This window comes from Aythya ferina (genome assembly GCF_964211825.1).
Source record: "Aythya ferina genome assembly, chromosome: 7".
Lineage (NCBI taxonomy): Eukaryota > Metazoa > Chordata > Aves > Anseriformes > Anatidae > Aythya > Aythya ferina.
This window is the reverse complement of record NC_140302.1, coordinates 12,772,806-12,794,577: the sequence shown is the minus strand read 5'-3', so window position 1 is coordinate 12,794,577 and position 21,772 is coordinate 12,772,806. Positions and strand designations below refer to the sequence as shown.

Below are 21,772 nucleotides of genomic sequence, written 5' to 3'. Positions count from 1 at the left end.
AAGGTATATGTTACTTCAAAGACGGAATTTGAAAGTCATCAGTACTGTACCACCATAAAAATAAAAGCTAGGGGTTGCTAGTATAAATAGGAAATGTGTTAGGAAATAAGGCTGTAAAATAACATAGAGGATTACTGAGTTTGTATCCCAGTTTCGGACAGTGGTATCATTGTCAAATGTGTTTTCTTCTTTAATGTGCTACTGAATTTCAACTGAATTTCATAGCATGTGTGCTTTGGCCAACTAAGATACATGCTTACAGCATTTAAAAATAAAGTCATGTTTGGACATGTGGTGCCACCTGTGTGTTGTCTGAATTTTTGCCTGTGTGCTGAACTTGAATTTGCAGTTAGGGAAAGCCCAAGTATGTTTGCAGGTGGGTATCAGATCACTTAACCATAACATTGAATGGATAATTGAAACCACGTTGATTTGATTCTGCCTGATCAGAGTACTGTTACCTCAGTTAGGATCTAAATCACAGGAGTTTTCAAACTTGGGAGTGTTCCTGGGGTAGGGTTCAAGCAGAGTTGGGTGACTCCAGTCAGCAATAGATGTCAGCAATTGCTGAATTTGGCTTGGGAAGGACTTAAGGGGACATTGTGTCCATTCTTTTTCCCTAAAGTAAATTTCATCAGGGTCTACTGACTAGAATATATTAGCTTTACGAGTGGTCTTCTAATTGATTCTTTGCATTTTCCAAATCATATTCCTATGATGCATTGGATGTCTTAAAGATACCATGTAGTCTACTATAAATTGCCCCACTCCCAAACTCCAGAGAGATTGACAGACTGTTCCATTGTTTGAGGGTCTTTAACATCTCAAGAATTTTCTAATATTTATCCCAGTCACTTGTACAATGAGCAGATGAATTGGAGTTACATGTTTTGTATACACAAGGAACAGTTGATTCACATCACCTATAAGAAAGCTTTCTATGTATTTGAAGCCTAACCTCGTATCTTCTGCCAATTTTCTCTTCTTAGATTAAAATCAAGTTATTGGTACGTTTTTTAGAGCTTTACTTTCAAAACCATATACTTGCTCATGTCCTCAGTATTTCTGCCTAACCACTTACGCTTCATTTCTGTTTGGACATCTGATTTCTCTATCCATTTATAGTATTTCGTATGTGTTTAATTTTTGGAACACTTTTACAGTTAATGAAGATTATTTTAAACTCTCACCCTGCTCTCTTAAGTGTTTGCAGACTCCTCTGTATGTCATCATCTGAAGTTTTACAAGTTACCCAGTTTCATTGTCCAAGTCAAAACTGAATACATAGAAATGGCCTGTATCCAGGACAAGTTATGATTTGACAGAGGACTATTAATCAATAATCTGAGTAAAGTTTATACTAACGTCATCTGGGCTATGTTCATCTGTTATGACAGTGTCTTGTAGGGCAACGTCAAAAGGCATGTTAGAGTTATAAGATACATGTCATCTAGTGCTTTCCTTACACTTACAAGGCCAGTTAACTTGTCAAAGAAGAAAACTGCACTGTGCTGATGGATTCATGATGATTTTCTGTATTACTCGCATAATACTGGTTCAGTAATTTATTTTGTTATCAGTCTGGGTAACTGTAATTTCTAAGGTTCACCTTTTCACCGTCTCAAAAACAGACATTTGATGTGCTTCCAAGGCCTCTGCCTTGAATGAATTCCTGAAGATAATCATTAGCAGTTACAAGGTTTGCCCAGGCTGGTTCCTTTGAGGCACTCTAAGGTAAATATCATCAGGGTCTGCTGAACTGAATATATTAAATTTACCAACTGGTTTCTAGTTGATTCTTTGCATTTTCTGGATCATATTCATATGACGCATTTGTCATCTTGTTTCTGAGAATCCCAGTGTTTTAATATTTAAAAGGATAGGAAGCCCCTGGTGTGCAGGTTCACAGGAGGAAGGCCTTCTCAGTACCCAGTGTGCAGTGTAAGAAATGAGGCAATGTCTCTGTGCACCAGTGGGCAACCTGCAACGTGATCTTTGCAGAGTGTACAAACCGCTCTGTTCAACTTGCAGTTTAAAATAAAAGTAAGTCTTCAGCTGTTACAATTGATAGAAGGACTTTAAAATACAATTAATGCAAAAATTTTTGAGCCTGTGAAGAAACTGAACCAAAAAAAAGTGACCTGCTGTACCTATGAGGAGCAGTACCTAACAGGTGAAGGCTGGGAGAGCAGCAGGGCCCTGTACACACTCCTGAGCACTCCCAGAGCAGTTGCTTCAAGTGGACTCTTCCAGCCTTACTGGACTGGGTAGAAGAAAAATATGGGTAGAAAATAATTCTTTTTGCAAAATGGGAGTTTGATTAGAAATGTTTGTTTTCAATTAGGTAGTTGCTGGTTTTGCTGTTACTCTTTTGAGGGGAGGATGGTTTTCTGTCCTCTTTTTCTGTGGAGAAACTCTTGAGTTTAGATTTATTTCTGTTAACAGAAGTGATTTTTTAATTTGTTTTCCTTCATGTTTTTGATGAAAAACTTGAGCAAAAAGTAACAATTGATTGGGTGGCTTTTCTAGACTTAACAAATTCATGTTCTGCCTCCTCTCGCTTTGGTAACCCACTTGCTGTGCTTGCTGACCCATGCCGGGTGGGCCTGCACAAGATGGTCCTTTGGCCACCAGGGTATGGTTAATACTGGGGACCTCTGCTCTCCATCAGACATGGTAGGGTGCCTAACAGTGTTTTCTCTGACTGGTAGCGGAAATTCAGAGAAGTAAACTGCTGTTGAACTAAAGTGTAACAGAGCAGGCCCCGGCCTGCTGTTAGGATGCAAACTAGCCCAGGCTTTCCAGCCTCTTTAGTGAAGGCATTGCAAAAATAGATCAGCTTTCCTGGGCTCAGCAGTTTATGATTTTTCTATTTCCCGTATTATCATAGAGATTTTTTTTTTTTTTTTTTGCATAATTAGCAGGATGTCAGTTCAGAGTTCTGACTTGACCACTGGCTAATGGTATCTCTGTATTCATAGCTGCACACTCCACAACGAACTAAGCATATGTTCACATATATGGTATATATGATTTATATAAAGCATATATGATGCATTTTTTAAGTTATCGTGCTCTCACTGAAGAGCAGGTGTATCCACCTTCATTCCTGATCAGTTTCAGAACAGGTAGTGTGATGAGCATATGCTTTTTTCCAAACAGAAAATGGGAGTGTCCTTGCTCCTCTATTTTTGCAGGCCTGTCTGAGGCGAGTTGCTTTGTGATGGTACAGGATGGTACCTGAAGAAATGTAAATAATGTTTACACATTAATGGCACAGTGCTCTCAGAAGCCTTTAACAAGACATATTTTTTAAAAAGGATCTTTGTCTGCTTCCTTCTGGTGTGGTACCCTTGTATAGTGTGTACCTGTCAGTGGCTGAGCTGTGGAGATACTGGAAGTAGGAAAAGGAACAGTTAAACATCAGTGTCCCCTGGATCTCACAGCAAACCACCAGTCTTACCTCCTATTGCTAACTTCTCATGAAGTGTGAAATACCCTGTTTTCCTCCTGTTGCTCTTTTCCTTGTTTTTGTTTTTATTTGTATCTAATTGTTGTAAGTTTGGACCCAGCCTCTTAATGGGGAACTGAAGAACCATCAGACTCTGTTGTGTGTAAAAGATTCAAGGTTGATCTATCAAGTTGGCTGTTTTGTGATTTATCAAAAATAATTTCAACTTTCCTCCCAAATTATTTTTCTTTCCTATCTACAACTTAGACAATTTTAATTGTAAAGAGAAACAGGAGATAAAACAATGTTCTTTGGTTGTGTGTTGTTATATTTATTATCTTGAATTCTCATTTGATTCCCCTGAAGCTCTCCACTGCTCTATTTTGAGACTGAGAGGGTTAAAAAGGATAAAGAGGAGTCACTCCCACTTGATAAATTCAGATGAATCTGTAATTTCTAAATTAATAGGAAAAACAACAACAAAAATCTAACCAGGAACATTATCTGTGATAATTATTTCTTAAGAGAGAAATCTAATTCTTAACTGTTAATTAGGGAAAGTGAATAATGGAAGAAAGTTCAAAATAATAAAGTTCATGTAATAATAATGTTCAATAGGTAGGCCAGAATACTGCATTTATTTACGATCTGTAGGTTATCGCATATCTTGATTCCTGACTGTTTTATGTTGTTGCTTCTTTGGGAAGTCAGTGCTGGGCACAGGTAATTGCACTATCACTGATTTAGAAATAAGCCTTCAGAATAGGGATGGAAAAAAGGATATTTTGTTGTATTGTAAGCTATTTAGGATTGGGACTTTGTTTTGCTTCACCCAAGGAAATGGCGTTTTGTTTCCTTTGGAGTTCTTTGACCACTGGTTTAATGCAAAGGAATAATGGAAGTGCTAAGAATAATGTTTTTATCCATGCCTCTGAGTCTGAAGTCATCCTGTGCAATCAGAAGGTAATATAAAAGCTCTGCTGTGTACAACTGTAGCATAGTTTGCCCAGAATGACCACAGTATTATGTTTATACTACGCCAATTTTTGTGAGGATGCATTGTTGGCTGATAGCTGAGTTGCTGGCTTGGAGAAACAGTTGACTGCTTTTCATCCTTGACCCCAGTCCTTCACTTGCCTAGTTTAGCTAGTCCTACAAGAAATTTAGATTCCTTCTAGATCAGCTCCCATTTCTCAGGAGCAATAAAATAAAAAACAACCTTCTCTTCGTATTTATGTGTTTGTCAAATAGGCACAGGCATATTTATTTTAGAAGTGTAGTAAATGGGCTTCGCAATACTGTATTGTTGAAATGCAGCAACTGTGACACTGATCACAGCAGAGGAGAACACTACATCAGTGAGGAGAAGGGCATTTTAACCTAGGGGATGTGGGCAGTGCTCTTCTGAGCAAGGCCAGGAACTATTTGTGACCCAGGGACAGAGACTTAGATTTCTTCTTTGCAAATTCTCAAGTATAGTGAAATCTATTCTGTATAATCTTTGCGTATGGTCCTCCTGCACTATTTTCTGGAAAAGCTTTTTCCCTCCGACTTCAGATGAACTGTCAGGCCATTCTTCTGGCACATGGTCAAATAACGAGATCACCAGAAGAGATTCTTGTGTTCTCTTTGCTGTGCTTGCACTGGGAGCTGTGCCTCATATCACGTTTGTGCTGTGGATATTGCAACAGCAGATTCAGTTGTCTAACATTAGTGCTGATAAGCAGGTTAATGTAACTTTGCAAAGAGCTCAAGTAACCCTTAATGAAGCTTTCTTTATTTCCCTCTGCAGGTGGTTAGTCGAGTGGCAGCTCAGCAAGGATTTGACTTGGATCTTGGATACAGGCTACTGGCAGTATGTGCAGCCAACAGGGACAAATTCACTCCAAAATCAGCCGGTAGGAAAAACCTTTTTTGGTATATCAGTGATTTCTTGGACTGTTATATGCTGAATAAATACTACTTGCTACTGTATTGCTTTTTTAAAAACAAAAAACAACCAAGTGTTCTGTGGTAACAGTGCTGCAGATTTTAGCATTTCAGTGGTATGCTGTTCTGAGGATGATTGGCTTTGGGAATTAACATTTTTCCCAAGTAGTGCTGTTCACATCCCTGTTTGATCTTATAGATGAAGTGTAAGTTCCAGAAACACTGATGTTCAATAATATTAGGGAGGGAATGAGCATACTCAGACACCTCCATCTCGGTGAACCATTGATTTTCTGTTGTATGTCAGCCTTTCTATATCTTTTATGTTCATTCTGTAAGTGTCTGAAATAATATGTTGCCAAACTTTTTTGTTCCTGGACTGTATATGTCTGTGCAAAGAAATACCACAGTTTCTTGTAGGTATATTCATTCACTATAGAATTTCAAGCCAAGAATAGGTAACAATGCTATTAAGATAATATTAAGTAGCAGTTTTTTTCTTTTTTTTTTTTTTTAATGGCAATTATCTGTTATGGTGCTCTGATAGGGTAGGACATCAACGATTACGATGTATTGCTATTGTTTTCCTGTATTGTTAAAAGTATAAAATGCACTTGGGAGTCTCTGCTTCTCACATGGTTTTTTATTTAACTGGAGAGTTTAATTTTGGTTCTTTCCGTAGCTGATAAGTGTCTACATAACATGTACTGATTTGAAAAAAAGAGAGGTATCTACACTCTGGAATGGAACAGTTAACTTTTCTAGTTAAACTGGGACTGTATACCAGTTACTTAGAATGTTAGAAAAGGTTACCTTCTTCCAAAATAGTAATTTATAGTCAACTGATTACGTAGCATTAGTAGCATTTGTTTTCATGTAACTTTTTGGTCCTTACCAGCCTCAAACTGCTTTCACTCGTGGCTATCTTTTGTTTTAAGTGCTCTAAGCAGTTTCTTGTGAAAAGTGGCTTTCACATCATGACATGTTCAATGGACTAATTAATCCTTTGTATGAGAAGGGATTATTAATTTTACTAAATGTCCAATGAACTAATTTTTTGGGGGGAAAGCTGTGTGGAAGATTAAAACCTTCAGCTGACCATTCACAGTCTCCCTTTTTCTGAATTTATAGCAAGTTTCTCCAATAGTTAGCTATCACGTCTCTCGTGCTCTTTTTTTTTTTTTTTTTTTTTTTTTTTTTTAGGATTGTTTGAGGATTTCTTGCTAGGAATGCATTAACTGAGACTTTTCTTTCCCTTGAAAATATACCTAGTAAAAGTAGTCATACCTTTGTTCTTGGAAGTTCTTACTGAGTGTGTGTGAGTCTCTGAGGTGTGAGGTCTCTATCAGTGTGTTAGTGGACGTAAAGCAGTCTTTGGATCTTTTCATGTTATAAATCCTTTTTGTGTGGAGCAGGCATGAGAGGATAGCCTTGAAAGCCACTGGTTGGTCAGTCATTTCCTAGAAAAGCTCAGTTTCAGTATTTCATTTGTACAAATAATTATTTGGGTGGAATATCTGCCTTTTTTTTTTTGTCTAACTCATTACTCTAGTAATCCATACATCTTTCCATTGTTAATTGATACAATACTGGGAAAATTGTAATGAAATCACGAGCTCTCCTCTCAGTGTATTAAAAACTTTTTCAGTCATTTGCTTTCCTTCCTATTTCCCAGATGCATGTACAAATGATGTATTTCCAGGGATCTTACATATCAGGTTTCACAGCTACCTTAGGTTAACCATGTATATACTTGTTTCACCAATTGTTCCTGGGGTTTCATCATGCCCGCCCACACCATGTTTTGCAGTGCTCTTTTTGTCTGTATTAAGTAGTCAAAACTCGGGGCACGCCATAATGCATTTTGGTGAAAAGTCACATGTAACACCTACTCTAAGGGTGTCACATTCACATATGACCTGTGAGAGCTGCATCATTGAATGGGCAGCTTGAAAGACTGACAGGTGAGGATTACAAATGTGAGATTGTTTCAGACTATCTTGATATTTTTTTCTGAAAGTGTTAATTTCAACATCTGAACATATTAACATTTTCTGATTTCTAAAGCAACAGTGGATCTGCTCCCTTATTCAGTTATCATTAAAATTGTTTTTTATTTTTTATTATTTTTATTATTTTTTATTATTTTTTAAGCAGTGCGTACCATTGAAAGCTGCCTTTCACGATTTGCTTAAGTTGTCAAGGGTTCTTGCATATGGATTTGAGTAACTCATTCTTTTCCTTGTTACATCTGTTGAAGACACCTTCAACACTTCTTCCAGTCACTTTCTAATGTAGATACCAAATGGCATTATTTTTAATGACTAAGAATGTTTTTCCCTTACTTCAGGCTTAAGGGGAATTTACAATGGCTTGAATTCATTCTTCGAAGTAGGGCTATAATGCTACCAACGGGGTAGCTCCAGAAATACTTCTAGTCTTTGTTGCATTGTTTATGATGCACTGAAATACTAGGAGGAAAAACAAAAACAAAAACTTTTCTAATTGAACCAAATTAGAGTAGGTGAACATTGGGGAAAATATTCGCACCAAACCCTTTTTAGGACCACTCCCTGTTAGTGTCACTGTGCTTCTAGGACACGGCCTGTTGACTGATGTCCTGGAGGCTGGGGCATCTCAAGTGACCTGTCAGTGGTGGCTCTTGGGCTTCACAGCTCTGCTCAGCACAGCATGGGGGTCACCCCAGGTCCAAAGTGGCAGCTAAGTGTTCGCTGGTCACCTTCTGTTCATCTGTTTCTCTCTGCTGGGCCCAGGTGAGAGTTAGGGTTCCTATGGCCGTGCCCAGTGGTCTTGGTTGTCCCTGGTGGAACAGAGCTGGAGCCAGAAGCCAGAGGGCTGCCCAGCAGGCCCACAAACACACGCCTCTGGCTCGGGCAGTCAGCACCACCTGGTTTCCTGCCACTTGGCTTAAAAAGCTGTAGTGGTAGCTGCCTGCTAACCCACCTCACATAAGCTGAAGAGGTTAGGCAATGGTGACACGAGCTGCAGAAGGCAGATCAGAGCACACCTGATGCGGGGAAATGGACAGCAGGGGGGACAGAAGCTTTCTCAGGTGGCACAGGCACAGGAGCAGACCAAGAGCTGTCAGCTCTGTAGTGTTTCCCAAACAGAACAGGACAGTCTAGTGTTGCTGAGACAGTATTTGATGTTGTGCTTTTTTTGTCTGCCATGTTTTACCTGGCCATTGAGATAGTCAACAATTAGCTAATGTGAATTGTTTCAGAGAATGCCTTGAGGCTGGAGACTTGTGTGGCATGAAAAATATTAAAAAGTTGTCATATGTGCTTTTAAATAGTAATGATGGTTTAATGACTTTGCCTTTTGTCTCTGCTTTCTGGTGTTTGTACCTGAAATAATAGCGATGCCTCCTTTTATTCTTCTAGCCCATGCTGCTGCATCTGGGCTGCTGCCTCAGCAGGAGGTCAAATACAGCGCTTCCCACCCTGAAGACAAATGACAAAGCCTTTAAAAATACATGTCTCTCTTTTGGTGACAGCTGCTCCCCAAACCTTCCAAGGCAAATTCCTTTGCCTTGTTGTGACACCTATAGGGAATGGCACAGCAGGTTGGCTGCATGCTCATTTACTTTCAAACTACAGCAACCTCAGTTGCGCTTAGTATGCAAGTGCATGGGTGTTTGCGTATTCCTGGCTTTCTAGCCCTTTGCCTGAGCTTTTCTTTCAGAATAGTGCCTGCTTGGGCATCTAAACATGTTCTGAGCATGGTATCTTCTGCTTTTGCCCTTCCTGTACAAAATTTTAAGTTATATGGTAGCTTTATTTTAAGGTCCATTATTTAAGTAAAACAGAATTCACCAGTCAGTGTTTGTTAAAAAACTGAAAGGGAACAATTTTCTGTGCTGAAATTCAAGAAAACAACATCAAAAACTTTATCAAGCTACTGAACTTCATTGCTCTTGTAGCTACTTCTGCTTTTGTCAGGGGGCCAAGCTGAGGCCAGACAAGGGGATGACAGGATGAGATCATACAGGGAACTTTGTCAGAAAAAGACAGTGTTCTGTATCTCTGTAAAAGAGAGAGGGAGAAAGGAGCCTGAGGGCAGAACCGTGCAGAAAAGGTACTTTAGCAATCACTGAGAAGCTACAGCAAACAAATGCTCTGATAGCTTGGATGGGCAGCTAAGTGTTAGCTGTTTGATAGCAGAGATAGCAACCCCTTTTTGATAGTGGCTTCTTTTTGGTCCCTTAGGCTCTGCTGGCTGTGCTTTGATTTCATATTTGAAGAGAAAAATTATTAATACTCTTAATTTTATGTGAAGTATAAATGAAAACTTCATGGTATTGGAGGATTTTACATTAAACTTTGTTTATTTGTTTAGCTTTTATCATTGTACTGTAACTGTGAAGTAATAGGACTGTTCTTAGTGGGCCTGCTACCAAAGTTGAGAGTAAAATGGACCCTGGGTTAAGAAAGGTATTTGCAGTGTGAGGGTACTGGCAAATGGTTGTGTTAAAGCATCACCAGGCAAGAGAGTGAGACCTACGAAGGTATGTCCTGATTAGGGTGTGTTATCTGGCATGTTTGACTGTCTTGTTTCGAAATAATGGTATAGATGAAACAAAGTGTATTTTGGCATATTATTAAATCAAACTTACAGAAGTGAGAGAAAAAGAGAGAAGACTGTGCAATACAAATAAGGAAAAGGTAGAAAGTAAGGATGATCTCTAGAATATGTGTGACCAGAAAGCTAGGTGAACATTCTGCCTGAGTTTCCAATAATAATGCTCATATTGTCTGTGGAGGCAAGGCAACTGGAAGGATTGCAAGTATAGAATGGAAATTGCTACAGCCAAGGGCAGTGGCATCCCTCCAGCTTGAAGGGACCAAATGATCAACGTGCCCGCATTCGGAAAGAAATAGCATATGAAATGTCAGTCGCGTGCCTCACACCCAACATTTTCAGCAATTCAGTCAAGTCAGAAATGGTCCCTTATGACTGGAGTCAAAATGCAAATACTGTATCTGTATTTAGCAGAGTGGGTGATGAGAATATGTAGGCAGTTTTATGAGAGCAGAGTAGAAGAGGGTGTTCATGAAATGAAAGCTGAGCAGGGTTATGAGTTGTATGTAAATGCTAACAAATAAAGAGATTAGTAAAAGAAGAAATGTAAAGCTACAAGATGGTGTTGTCACAAAAGTATATAGGTGTAAATTGAATAAATTGCTGAAATTGTGAAAAATTGGGTTGGCAGTTGGATTTGGAATAGGCTTTCCATTAGAATGACAGTGGAATGGGAGGGAGCAAAGGAAAGGAACATGGAAAATACAACTTTTTTTAAAGAACAAAACTCAATAAACATATGAAAGGAACTTTATAATGGGGTTCTTGATGTAGTTTGAAGCTGAGTTATAAGAATCTCTTTTATTTATGTATTCCCTAATTCTTGCTACATTTCCGTGCAGCTATCTTATCCAGTGGCCCTTAGCATTACTGTCCTAAAACTGTCCACTTGACATTCTTCATTAGAATAAAGGTAGCACTTTCTTGTAGCTGTTACCTTTTGAAACTGCCTTTGATGCAGAAACTGACTACATTTCAGGTGATCTCTGGGTTTATCTCTGGGTGATCTCTGGAAGCTGGCAAATGTTGTGCCGATTTTCAAGAAGGGTCAGAAAGAAGACCCTAGCAATTACAGGCCTGTCAGTCTCACGTCAGTGCCTGGTAAAATCATGGAGAAGTTGGTTCTCGAACTTATTGAGGCGCACCTGGGGGACAAAGCAGTCATTGGTCCCAGCCAGCATGGGTTTGTGAAGGGTAGGTCCTGCCTAACTAACCTGATTTCCTTTTATGATAAGATCACCCGTATGGTGGACCAAGGGAAACCAGCTGATGTGATTTTTTTGGACTTCAGCAAGGCTTTTGACACGGTTTCCCATAGGATCCTACTGGACAAAATGTCCATCATACAGCTAAATAAAAACATCATACGATGGGTGAGCAATTGGCTAACGGGCAGGGCCCAAAGGGTTATGGTAAATGGGGCTGCGTCAGGCTGGCGGGCGGTCACCAGTGGGATCCCTCAAGGCTCCATTTTAGGGCCGGTGCTTTTCAATATTTTTATAAACGATCTGGATGTAGGAATAGAGGGTATTTTGAGCAAGTTTGCTGATGACACCAAACTTGGAGGAGTTGTGGACTCGAATGAGGGTGGAAAGGCCTTGCAGAGGGATCTGGACAGGTTGGAGAGCTGGGTGATCACCAACCGCATGAAGTTCAATAAGAGCAAGTGCCGGGTCCTGCACCTGGGACGGGGAAACCCTGGCTGCATGTACAGACTGGGCGATGAGACGCTGGAGAGCAGCCTAGAAGAGAGGGATCTGGGGGTCGTGGTAGACAGCAAGTTGAATATGAGCCAGCAGTGTGCCCTGGCAGCCAGGAGGGCCAACCGTGTCCTGGGGTGCATCAAGCACGGCATCGCTAGTAGGTCAAGGGAGGTGATTGTCCCGCTCTACTCTGCGCTGGTGCGGCCTCACCTCGAGTACTGTGTGCAGTTCTGGGCACCACAGTATAAAAAGGACATGAAACTGTTGGAGAGTGTCCAGAGGAGGGCTACGAAGATGGTGAAAGGCCTGGAGGGGAAGATGTAGGAGGAACGGCTGAGGTCACTGGGCCTGTTCAGCCTGGAGAAGAGGAGGCTGAGGGGAGACCTCATCACAGTCTACAACTTCCTCGTAAGGGGGTGTCGAGAGGCAGGAGACCTTTTCTCCATTAACACTAGTGACAGGACCCGCGGGAACGGGGTTAAGCTGAGGCAGGGGAAATTTAGGATGTCAGGAGGGGGTTCTTCACAGAGAGGGTGGTTGCACACTGGAACAGGGTCCCCAGGGAAGTGGTCACTGCACCGAGCCTGTCTGAATTTAAGAAGAGATTGGACTGTGCACTTAGTCACATGGTCTGAACTTTTGGGTAGACCTGTGCGGTGTCAAGAGTTGGACTTGATGATCCTTAAGGGTCCCTTCCAACTCAGGATATTCTATGATTCTATGACTCTATGATTTACTTCCCAGCTCTTAGCACAAATTCTCACTGTGTGCCCTTGACTGTTTCACTGTCTGTTTTGTACTTCTGTAGCTTTGAAGCAAGGATAATAATACACCTTCCAGCCACTTTTATTTGTCTGGTTTAATTAAACTCAATATTATGCAGGGCAGAGAATACCTCTTCCCCTGTAGGTGTATATCTTAGTATGGTGGAGCCATGGTTACAGCTTGGGACACTTAGGTTTTGTTATCATAGAGATAAATAATTCTGTCTGGAAGATAAGTTGGAAAGACATAGCTGTATTACAACCACAACTCTCTTTCCTGAAAATTTATAGTATATATACCATATCTGAATTGTGCAAGTTGGCAACTCCCTTTGACCAAAAGGAAGCTCAGTTAGCATTGATAAGTGGTGAGCAGCATTAATTTGCCTGCAGTCTGTGACAGCCCCATTTTCACTGACTGCAGAAAAGGGGACCCCACGGAAGACATCCTAGACTCTGCAAATCCGTCTTACCTGTAAGTTCAATCAGAGCAACTCAGGTCTCTAAAAGAGCTGCAGTCTGGAAAATTATACCCTGTATCTCGAGCCTCTGTCTGGTTGGCTTGGCACGCGGCAGCAGTTCTCAAGTATCTCAAAATGGAGCATCTGAAGAGCCTGCAGAATGAGAGATACTCTCCCTCTTAGAACTTAAACTCAGCCGCTCGGTTTTTCCTTCCTCTCAAGTGTCTGCTGTTGATGGATTTGGTCTCCATTCTATATCAAAGAAATACTATCGTACTCAGGGCAGATCATCATTATCAATAGATTGGCAACAGATATCATTTTGCTGGAATAGAAATTCATTTTTGGCAATCACTGTTGTGCATGTGTTTAGAAATGAGGTTGCATGACTGAGTTGCTGCCGCTTTTTTCTGTCTAGCCAAAATATCAGGTGCTTTATCTGGTCTGTTCTTTTTGCCATTTGGCAGGTCCTTGTTACCATGGTACTAATTTTGACTTTTGAGAGATGTAGCAGTAAAACTCTGTCACTGGGTTGGAATGTTTTTGTGCTACCGCCTTTATTGTAGCACTTAGGAAAATTGCAGAGACTCAACTGTAGCAACAAGATAGCTCTGTTGTTTTCTTATTCTGTGCTTGGGATTTTCATGAGGCTCCTAAGTCCCCCTGAATGCTCACTTTGCTGAGGATTTGAAGTGTATAGTGAATTAGCTCATTGTGTGGCTCCTGAGAAGCATCTTTTCCTGGTGAGCGCAACACGCTTTCACTTGGATTGGAACTGGTATTCTCCATGGAAGATTTATGTTGATTTCTACTGATGTTTTCTGTCTTCTGCTGAAGGGTCCCCATATGTGCTCAGAGCAACTGAATAATTCAGTTATATAAGTATACATATAATATACATATGTATACATATAAGTATATACAAACTAGAGGTTGGTCTCTGTGTGAATTTTGATCTTGAATCTTTTGGTGTTTGGGGTAATGCATCCGTTCCTCTGAACATGAGCTAAGTCACAAAGTACGAAGGAAGGCAGCTATGAAAACATATGTGTATTCATAGGAAAGCAGAAAGCTAAGTCTTCAGAATGGCATTTGACCCTCGCAAACTTACCTTTTCCTCAGTGTACAGCAAGCAGTCCTGAGTGTGTTCCTTTTTGAGCTGCAGTGCATCCAAATGTACCTCCCTGCCAGGGCTTTTATCAGGTATGTGTCTTGAAGGCATTCAGAGAAGTTCCTGAGAAGTCCAGCTATGAAAACAGCAGTTTCCACGGGTGCTGGTAGCTTTGTGCTGCTGGTCGACTGGATGACCAAAAGCAAGAACTGTATGAACAGATCAGACCATCAAACTGGCTCCAGGTCAGCCAATTCTATCCCTAAATAAAATTGCCATTGCATGGGTCAAAATTCCAGGTCCGTTCCTAATTCCTGCCGGTTGGCCTGCAGCACGCAGGCAGCTCTTAAGAGTTCTTGCTCCTAATTTTCTAGAAATGACAGTTTTATTATGAAACATGCTGGTTAATAGACAAGATATTGTATGCAATGTGTCTCCTCACACAGAGAAACTTCCGTACTGAGAAGTCTTACTGAACAAGTGTTTTAGCGTTTCATCCTTTGTAATGTTCACGTTCAAATACACCTGTTAAAATATGCTGATAGCAAGGTATTCAAATAAGTTCTGTGTGACAAAATGTGTTCATTTAAGTATCAGTGTAAGAATAATCAACAAATCATAAGGATTCATCGTTTGAGATTGCTCTAATTTGTATTAGTCTTTGTGCCTCTTCATGAGAGGGAATTCAAGGAGAAAGACCACGGAATAACAGAAAAGGGATTTGAAGAGTGATTATTAAATAATATATTCCCCAAACAAATGCAGTATTGTTCCTTACAACATGTGCTCTTTTTCTGAGCAATTCAATAAAGGTTGGAATGTTCATGTTTGATAAAGCTTCTAGATCAGTTCCATTTTATGGGTTCTTTTTGTCTCAACTTATTTCAGTTTTTAATTAATTGTTTAAAAAAATGTCAAATTGGGTTTCATCTGCAGGTTTTCCAGATGCTGAGGTAAATATTCTCTTTTTTTTTGATTATCTGATTAAAATTGCAAGGGTATTTATTTCTCATTGTGAACTTTCTTTTTCAATATCCTAATAAATCCACTTTTTCCCTCAGCTATTCTTGACATATCTGTAGATACTAACTCTTGTTTTGTAGCAGTTACCAGTAACACCTGACTTAAGGAATACATGGAAGAAAAGAGATGTCACTCAAAAAAATTGTCATGAAGTTCAGTAGCTTAACAGTAATACAACCCAAATGGTGGGGATCTGAAATTAGAAACTTGGTTGTTCTGAATCATATTTCTGTGACTTAATTGAAGCTTTTATCAAAATCCAAGAAACAAGTTTGTGGTAGTGAACATGTCTCTGGTCCTCTAAGATGCCTCTGTAGACACAGGTGTTGTGGGGGACCAGGCTCATAGCATTTCATAATGTAGTGGAAGGAAAAAAATTATCAAGTGAGAAGGCACCTGGACATTATGCAGTCATAAGCAAATCTCTTTAAGTCTTACCTGGCCATGTAATAAGTATCTCTGTTGTACCTATGCTTTGTTGTTGTGAATATGCATTTCTTTTGTGCACAAAAAATGTATGAGTTTTTTTCTTCTCTATCTGATTGATTTTAGAGGTTCGCTCTCACACTTTTGTACTTAAAGCAAAACTTCAAGTACTAGTATTTCATGCAGAAACTTAGCTTCTGTGAAAAATGCGATCAAACTAATGATTAAGCCAACTTCAATATATTCCTTATTTCTTTGAGAAATTTCAGCATTCCAAGTGTGCTGGGGTTACTCATTTTTAGTGGACAGAAAAAGTTAGGGGATTTTATATATCTCCTATCTGCCTGTGTTGTCATTTCCCAGAGCCCTGTTCAGGGCTTTGTAGATTGCAACCTGCAGTCGTGCATGCTGATTCTCACTTTGGGGTTCACAAACTGGTTTAAAATGTGCATCTTCTAAGGAGAGCTCTCACAGGAAACATAAATTTAAATATTTTTAAAAGCAAATATTACTGACTTGGCTTTGAACTCACTTAATAATAGAAGGATGAACAGGGGCTGCTCCCGAGGATATAAATTGAAAAATGAACATCTGCGTACAAAGCAGGGTATTTGCTTCTTGTGTGATAGTCTCCCCTATGATTGTCTGGTCAGGCCCAAATGACATTAATCTTGCTCACTCTGGAAGATATTGTCTTTCCATCATAGGAAAAACAAATGAAATTATTTAGTGTATTTACTACGGAAGCAATTTCAATTAAGACAGAGAACCAGAGAGACCTCTAGGTTCTCAGTGTGAAAAATGACTCACTGCTGGTCTGAAATGAGATTGGGAGATGTAAATTGTTGGAAATTTATAGCAGTTGCTGCCTCCCGCTGGGAATGTTGGAGTGGTCCTAGTGGTCCTTGAAAAGCCAGATACCACTGCACGCAGAAAGGGACTGTGCTTTAAAGGTCTCCTACTAGTACAGCCAAGTGTGTTTGTTTCAAATAATTAGCAGTAACTACAGTAACTCTGACTCAAAACCAAAAAACAACAAGAAGAAGGAATTGGAGTTATCACTGTTGTCCTGTCCTGAGAGCAAAAGCAAAGACTTGGGGTAGATTTTTATTAGAACCAAAATTGTGTATACTTACTTTCTCCGTTCTGTTATGACCTTTGACATTCTTTATCGGACAGGAAATTGTTTTTACATTCTGATTTAAAATTTTACTCAGTTTAGATAAATAAATATCAGGTTCTTACAATGAGCATCGTTGTAAGCTGCAGAAAGGTTAGACTGGCATTGCAGTCCAGCAGCATTGAGAACAGCAGTAAGAAACAAAAGTTCTTCCAAAAATAGAGGTGACTGTTTTCACTTAATTGTGTGAAAAAAATGCACATGTAAAGTCACAGTTTTTGAGTGGAGCAAATTCTGTGTTAATTTCATTTTTTTCCCCAATATTGGCTGCAACCTGCAGTGCCAGAGGAAGAAGGCAGATGCTCTGCAGGCAAGGCGGTGGCAGGACGGTACAGTAGCTACAGCTCGAGGAGCTCCTGCCCCAGCGCTACTCATGGGTATATCCGAACAGCTGGGTGAAGCCAGGGGCTGATCTGCCTGATGGGGGTGGAAAGAAGTGTTGTGTTGCCTGTTTGTGTTGTGTAAGTGAGATCAGCTCCCCTGCAGAACCATTGGGTGCCTCTAAAGGAAAAGCAAGTCATGGTGTGAAGTAAGAATCATGTCTGGGAGCAAAGTCCGTCCGGCTGTGACGCACACTTGGTGAATCATCAAACTGCTGTTGCAGGCTCAATGGGATTCTTTGGTTATTGATTATACAGTAACTCTGACACATGCCAAACTTGAAACTTAGTTCAGACTGAGTGGATTTATTGCTAATATAAGAATCCAAATCATGTGTCTGAGCAAAGCAGTCAGCTGGGCACAGTTCAGCAGCCAATCTTCCTGGACAGTCCTTGGTAAGAGTTGGGCTTTAAACAGAACCCAGCCCCTCTGGAGGACGACGAAGTGGTTTTCAGCATCCCTTGAGAGCAGCTACGTATGCATAGGCATTTCAGCATTTTTCTTTGCCTGTAATGTGTGGAGTAGGAGACGTTGAAGGTGATGTTAGAAAAACAGAGAGGAAATCCTATCTACATCGTCTATCCTTGGCACAATCCCTTCTGGTTCAGCCAGCACTACAGACTGCCAGACTTCTGCAGTTAAAAGTATGTTGTGTGTTCCTCCTTTCTTCTTGGTTTGGTAGAATTCGCATAATAGTGCATCAGTGACAAATGTATGGTTTCCCTCACAGAGTGGAAGACTGAGAGTCTGGGGAGGGTTATGTTTTCAAATTGACAGAGGGTGACCCCACATTTAATCAACCAGATCATCTTAAAGTATAGATAAAGGTGGTAAGGACCTCTCAGGAGACTTCTTCAAAGTCTCCAGAAGGCTAATACTGACCCATGGCTGACAGTCCATGTGAGATACAGATGATTCTGGAGAGGAACTTTTTAGATAAGAAAATAAAAGTAAACAGAGGATCTGGAAGGTATGTGTATCTATTGTGAAGTAAATATATTTGGACTGTGATTTGAAAACATACCAAAGACTTGGAGCAATCTGGTATTTATTACATGTGTAGTCCCATGAAACAATTTAATCTGCAGGTGCCGTTTAGTCTACAGAGGGGGAAAAGTCCCTAAGGAATCATTGTTCCATTGTCATATTTATTTGCATAGGTGCTGTTTTTATCTGCCTTTCATCTCTCTGTCCAAAACTCTTTACTTATCATGAGGTCAATAAAGCTATAAAGGTCACAGAGAGATTGAAAATACAAAGCTATGCTTGAAAAAGCTCATGAATGCCAAAACAGCTGTCCTCTGTAGCAAAGTTGAAATTGCTAAAACTACTTTTAAAGTTTTTGTGTCTAGAAGCATTATTTCTTAGTGATGCCTTTTCTGAAACTTGTAAATCTCCCTTTCTCTGGAGAGAAAGCCTCAACTGCCGCCTGCATAGGATGGTGAAAAACAGTATGGTATTTTCAGTGTGTCCAGACTGAAAATCATCAGTCCTGCACATCAAAGAGCATCCATTCTTCTGGCAGGTGTTTATACGTTTAGTTTTTTTAAAGCAGAAACAGCAGCAATGACAGAGTTGAAATAGGTCTACTACTTTTTCTAAGACAGCAAAAAGATAGGGCATGAAGAAGGGAGAGGTCACAGTATAAGAGCAGAGGAAAAGGACAGTGTCTGCCTGCTCTGCCTACAAAGCTGGTGAATTCTTGGCATGTGAAGTAGTGTGAGAGAGTCTGAATTTAGAAGAGGAGCAAGTGAAATTAGAAATTTTAGGATGAAAAATCTAGATGTGCATAGGGAAACCTGATCATTTGGTAATGCAATATCCAAGATAGTGGGAATGGGACGATGAAGTTTTATGCACTTAGCGGGTAATAATGTGGTCCACATTATGGCATACGCAAGTTAATAAGCAAGTAATACTCCGGTAACTAAAATTACTAGATAAACTAATTTTTCCTTACATCTCCTTCAACCCCAAAATATCACCTTATCTTTACAAATTGAACCGCTTTAAAAGAATTGTATTAGTTCTGCCACTTAAACCAAATTGCTCCAATAATCTGACTGGTTTGTTCTTATTCTGTTCTTTTGTCTCCATACATACTCTCAAAGTACATGAATAGCTGATTTCTTATAATGTTCAGCTTTCCTTTCAGTATAATTTGAGGCTGGATCTTTTAAAACTTTTTCTAATGTTCTTTTTAAAGCAGAACTTCAGCAGGACTAGCCATCTTTCTGCACACACGCCATTGCAAGTGAGGCTTCTGAAAAATCACAAAATCCGTGGGATTTCTGATTGATATGTTTCGAAGTATACTTACCAGTACAATTAATGCTAAATGCGCAACAAATCTATGGCAGTACCATTTGCTTGGCACAGCTGAGGCACCTGACAGTCACTCCATTAATGGTGCACTGCCATGCAGCGTAGTGTCCCACTGTGCATTGCATTATCTTGGTACAGAGGATATGGAAACCCCACAGTGAGCTTTGTAGATTAGGATTGTGCTATACAGCAGAGAGTCTTCATAAAGAAGTACTCTTGGATTCTGTGTTTATTTTGAGTATCTTTCTCTGTAGTGCTTTTCGTAGGTCTCAACTGTGTAAAAATACGAGTAGCCAGAAGTGAAGTCATTTCTTGGTGTTCTTTGTTTTTCTCTTCCCCCCTCACCTCTGTACCCTTCCAAATCCACCTTTAATTGTAGCAGCCTCCAGTTAATAATGTCTTGTCATGTGTTCCGGGTTTTAAAAGGCCATAAACACAGAAGAATGGGCTGAAGTATCTGAGTTAAAAGGCTTGTTCAAGATGCTATCTGTGTGCTGACTACAATTGCATGGGCATATTAAAAGAAATCAGATTTTCCCGTGGAGGTGCTTAACAGAGCAGCCTGGCAGGAGTTTGGGCTTTGATCTTGCTGCTTTGCCCTGGTGTGTGTGTTACGGAGGCACCTAGCCGTCTTTTCACCTCTGGGGACATGAACTGTTATTTTTGATGTCTGGATGAGTGATGTTCATGTTCTTACTGTTCTTCATACTTTTTGTTTGTTATAATGTTTAAATTTAGTGCTTTATTATTTTGTGTTTGTTTTCACATGGCTTTAAAATATCTCTTATATTGGGATCTAAAAGCCATTGTTCAGATGAACAAATAAGACATTTACAGCAGGCTCCTCCATGGTGCAAGAATTAACAATGGTGGAAAAGGTTTCCTATATAAAATTAATTTCTCTATGAGGAGTCTTCTTGCTCATAAATTTTCATTTGCAGTATGTGGAGCACAATGTGTTGCCATTTGTTTGCATAAAGGAGATAAGTGTTCTATCTTTTCCAGAAAACACTTGACTTTTGAAAAGAAAAATTGGACCACCCAGTTTACAGTATGAATGAAATAATCCTCCTCTCTCATCATTCTTCAATCGTGAAATTGTCCTTATTCTGGAAGGCATTTAGGTCTATGCTTTTTTTTTTTTTTTTTTTTTTTTTGAGACATGCTTATTCGCTTATTCTCTTTTGCATGTTGTAAGTAAGGATGAGTTGTTAAAGTGCATTCCTGAATCAGAACCTTAACGCTAATCCTTCAGTCACTGCAAAGAATAAATGAGGGGCAAAGACAAAGGGCCAAATTAAAATCAACGAGTTCCTATTCAGATGGGCTCTGCTTCAGCAAGCACATATCTAATTATAAGCAGACAAGTAGGCTCACTGACGTCAAAGTTAATTAAACTGCTTAATTTTAGGCGCATGCTTAAATTCTTTGCTGAATCAGTATTTTTGAGCTAACGAATAATTGGATGGGATTGCTGGTCAGAAGCATGATTTTTGCGGGTAGGAAGGAGTGTAAACTCCTGCTTTCCTCCATCATTTCTTCTGAGGTCATCTTCCTGCTGGCATTTTGAGTGGAAATGGTGAAGGCGTGTGTCAATATGTTAACGATATCGTTAATGTGACAGTTGGATCTCGGCGATTTTTAAGGCACCTCTCAGCCATGCAGTATGCTATGCAGTATGGCAGGATTGTGCCCAACCCCGTAATGTTTCCAGGTTTGTTTTTTTTTTTCTGATGCTAGCCTTATGAAATGAATCCCTTTGCCTGGTCTCCGAAAGCCAAATTACAAACTCATTTTCATAACAAAATCAGAAATCAAGCATGTAGAGAGAAGTACCACATGAAGAATGCCTGTCATACACGAGAAGCTTTTATTCCTTTGGTTGGTGTGTTGTTTATTTATGATGTCATAAATAAATAACCCATTATTTGTTGGCCTTGAATCATTAAGGGCCTAATAAGAATTTCCCCTGTAGGAATACAAAGGACAACATGATATGTCTTGCACAGAAACTCACATGTGGGAATTTCAGCAACGTTTCGTAAATGAGCTGGGGCTGGTTGTGAGCCTTTAACTATGCTCCCTGCCTAAATAACACAGTAAAGTTGCCCTGGTGTACTAGCAAGGGATTAATCAGAGAGGTGCACTGCAAAAGATCAGATTTCTTCCACTTGGTAAAATTCATGCCATGGGGATTTAAGGGCTGCAAAGGAAGTTAATAAAGTTATCAACAGCAATTAGTTCAAAAAGGAAAAGCAGGTAAGAGAGCTAAATAAATCTAGACTTGTGCTTTAAAACCTACTCAACATTTTGTTCATGTGTATGTTATCTTCTAATCGTTCTTTCCTAGTAATTGCCCAAGTCTACAGCTTAAAATTAATTATCTTCCTTTAGATACCAGGGAACAACATGCATT

The 21,772-nt window shown here is 39.8% G+C and overlaps 1 protein-coding gene across 11 annotated transcripts in view; it reads left to right on the top strand.

The window, feature by feature from the left end:
- The window catches only part of ZMIZ1 (zinc finger MIZ-type containing 1), a 352,041-nt gene that overhangs the window by 215,346 nt on the left and 114,923 nt on the right, over positions 1-21,772 (top strand). For all 11 annotated transcript variants that reach the window (XM_084526374.1, XM_084526379.1, XM_084526380.1 and 8 more), the window contains one exon: positions 5,244-5,349. In XM_084526374.1, coding sequence (XP_084382500.1) covers positions 5,244-5,349 — 106 coding nt within the window. The remainder of the gene's footprint in view (positions 1-5,243; positions 5,350-21,772) is intronic.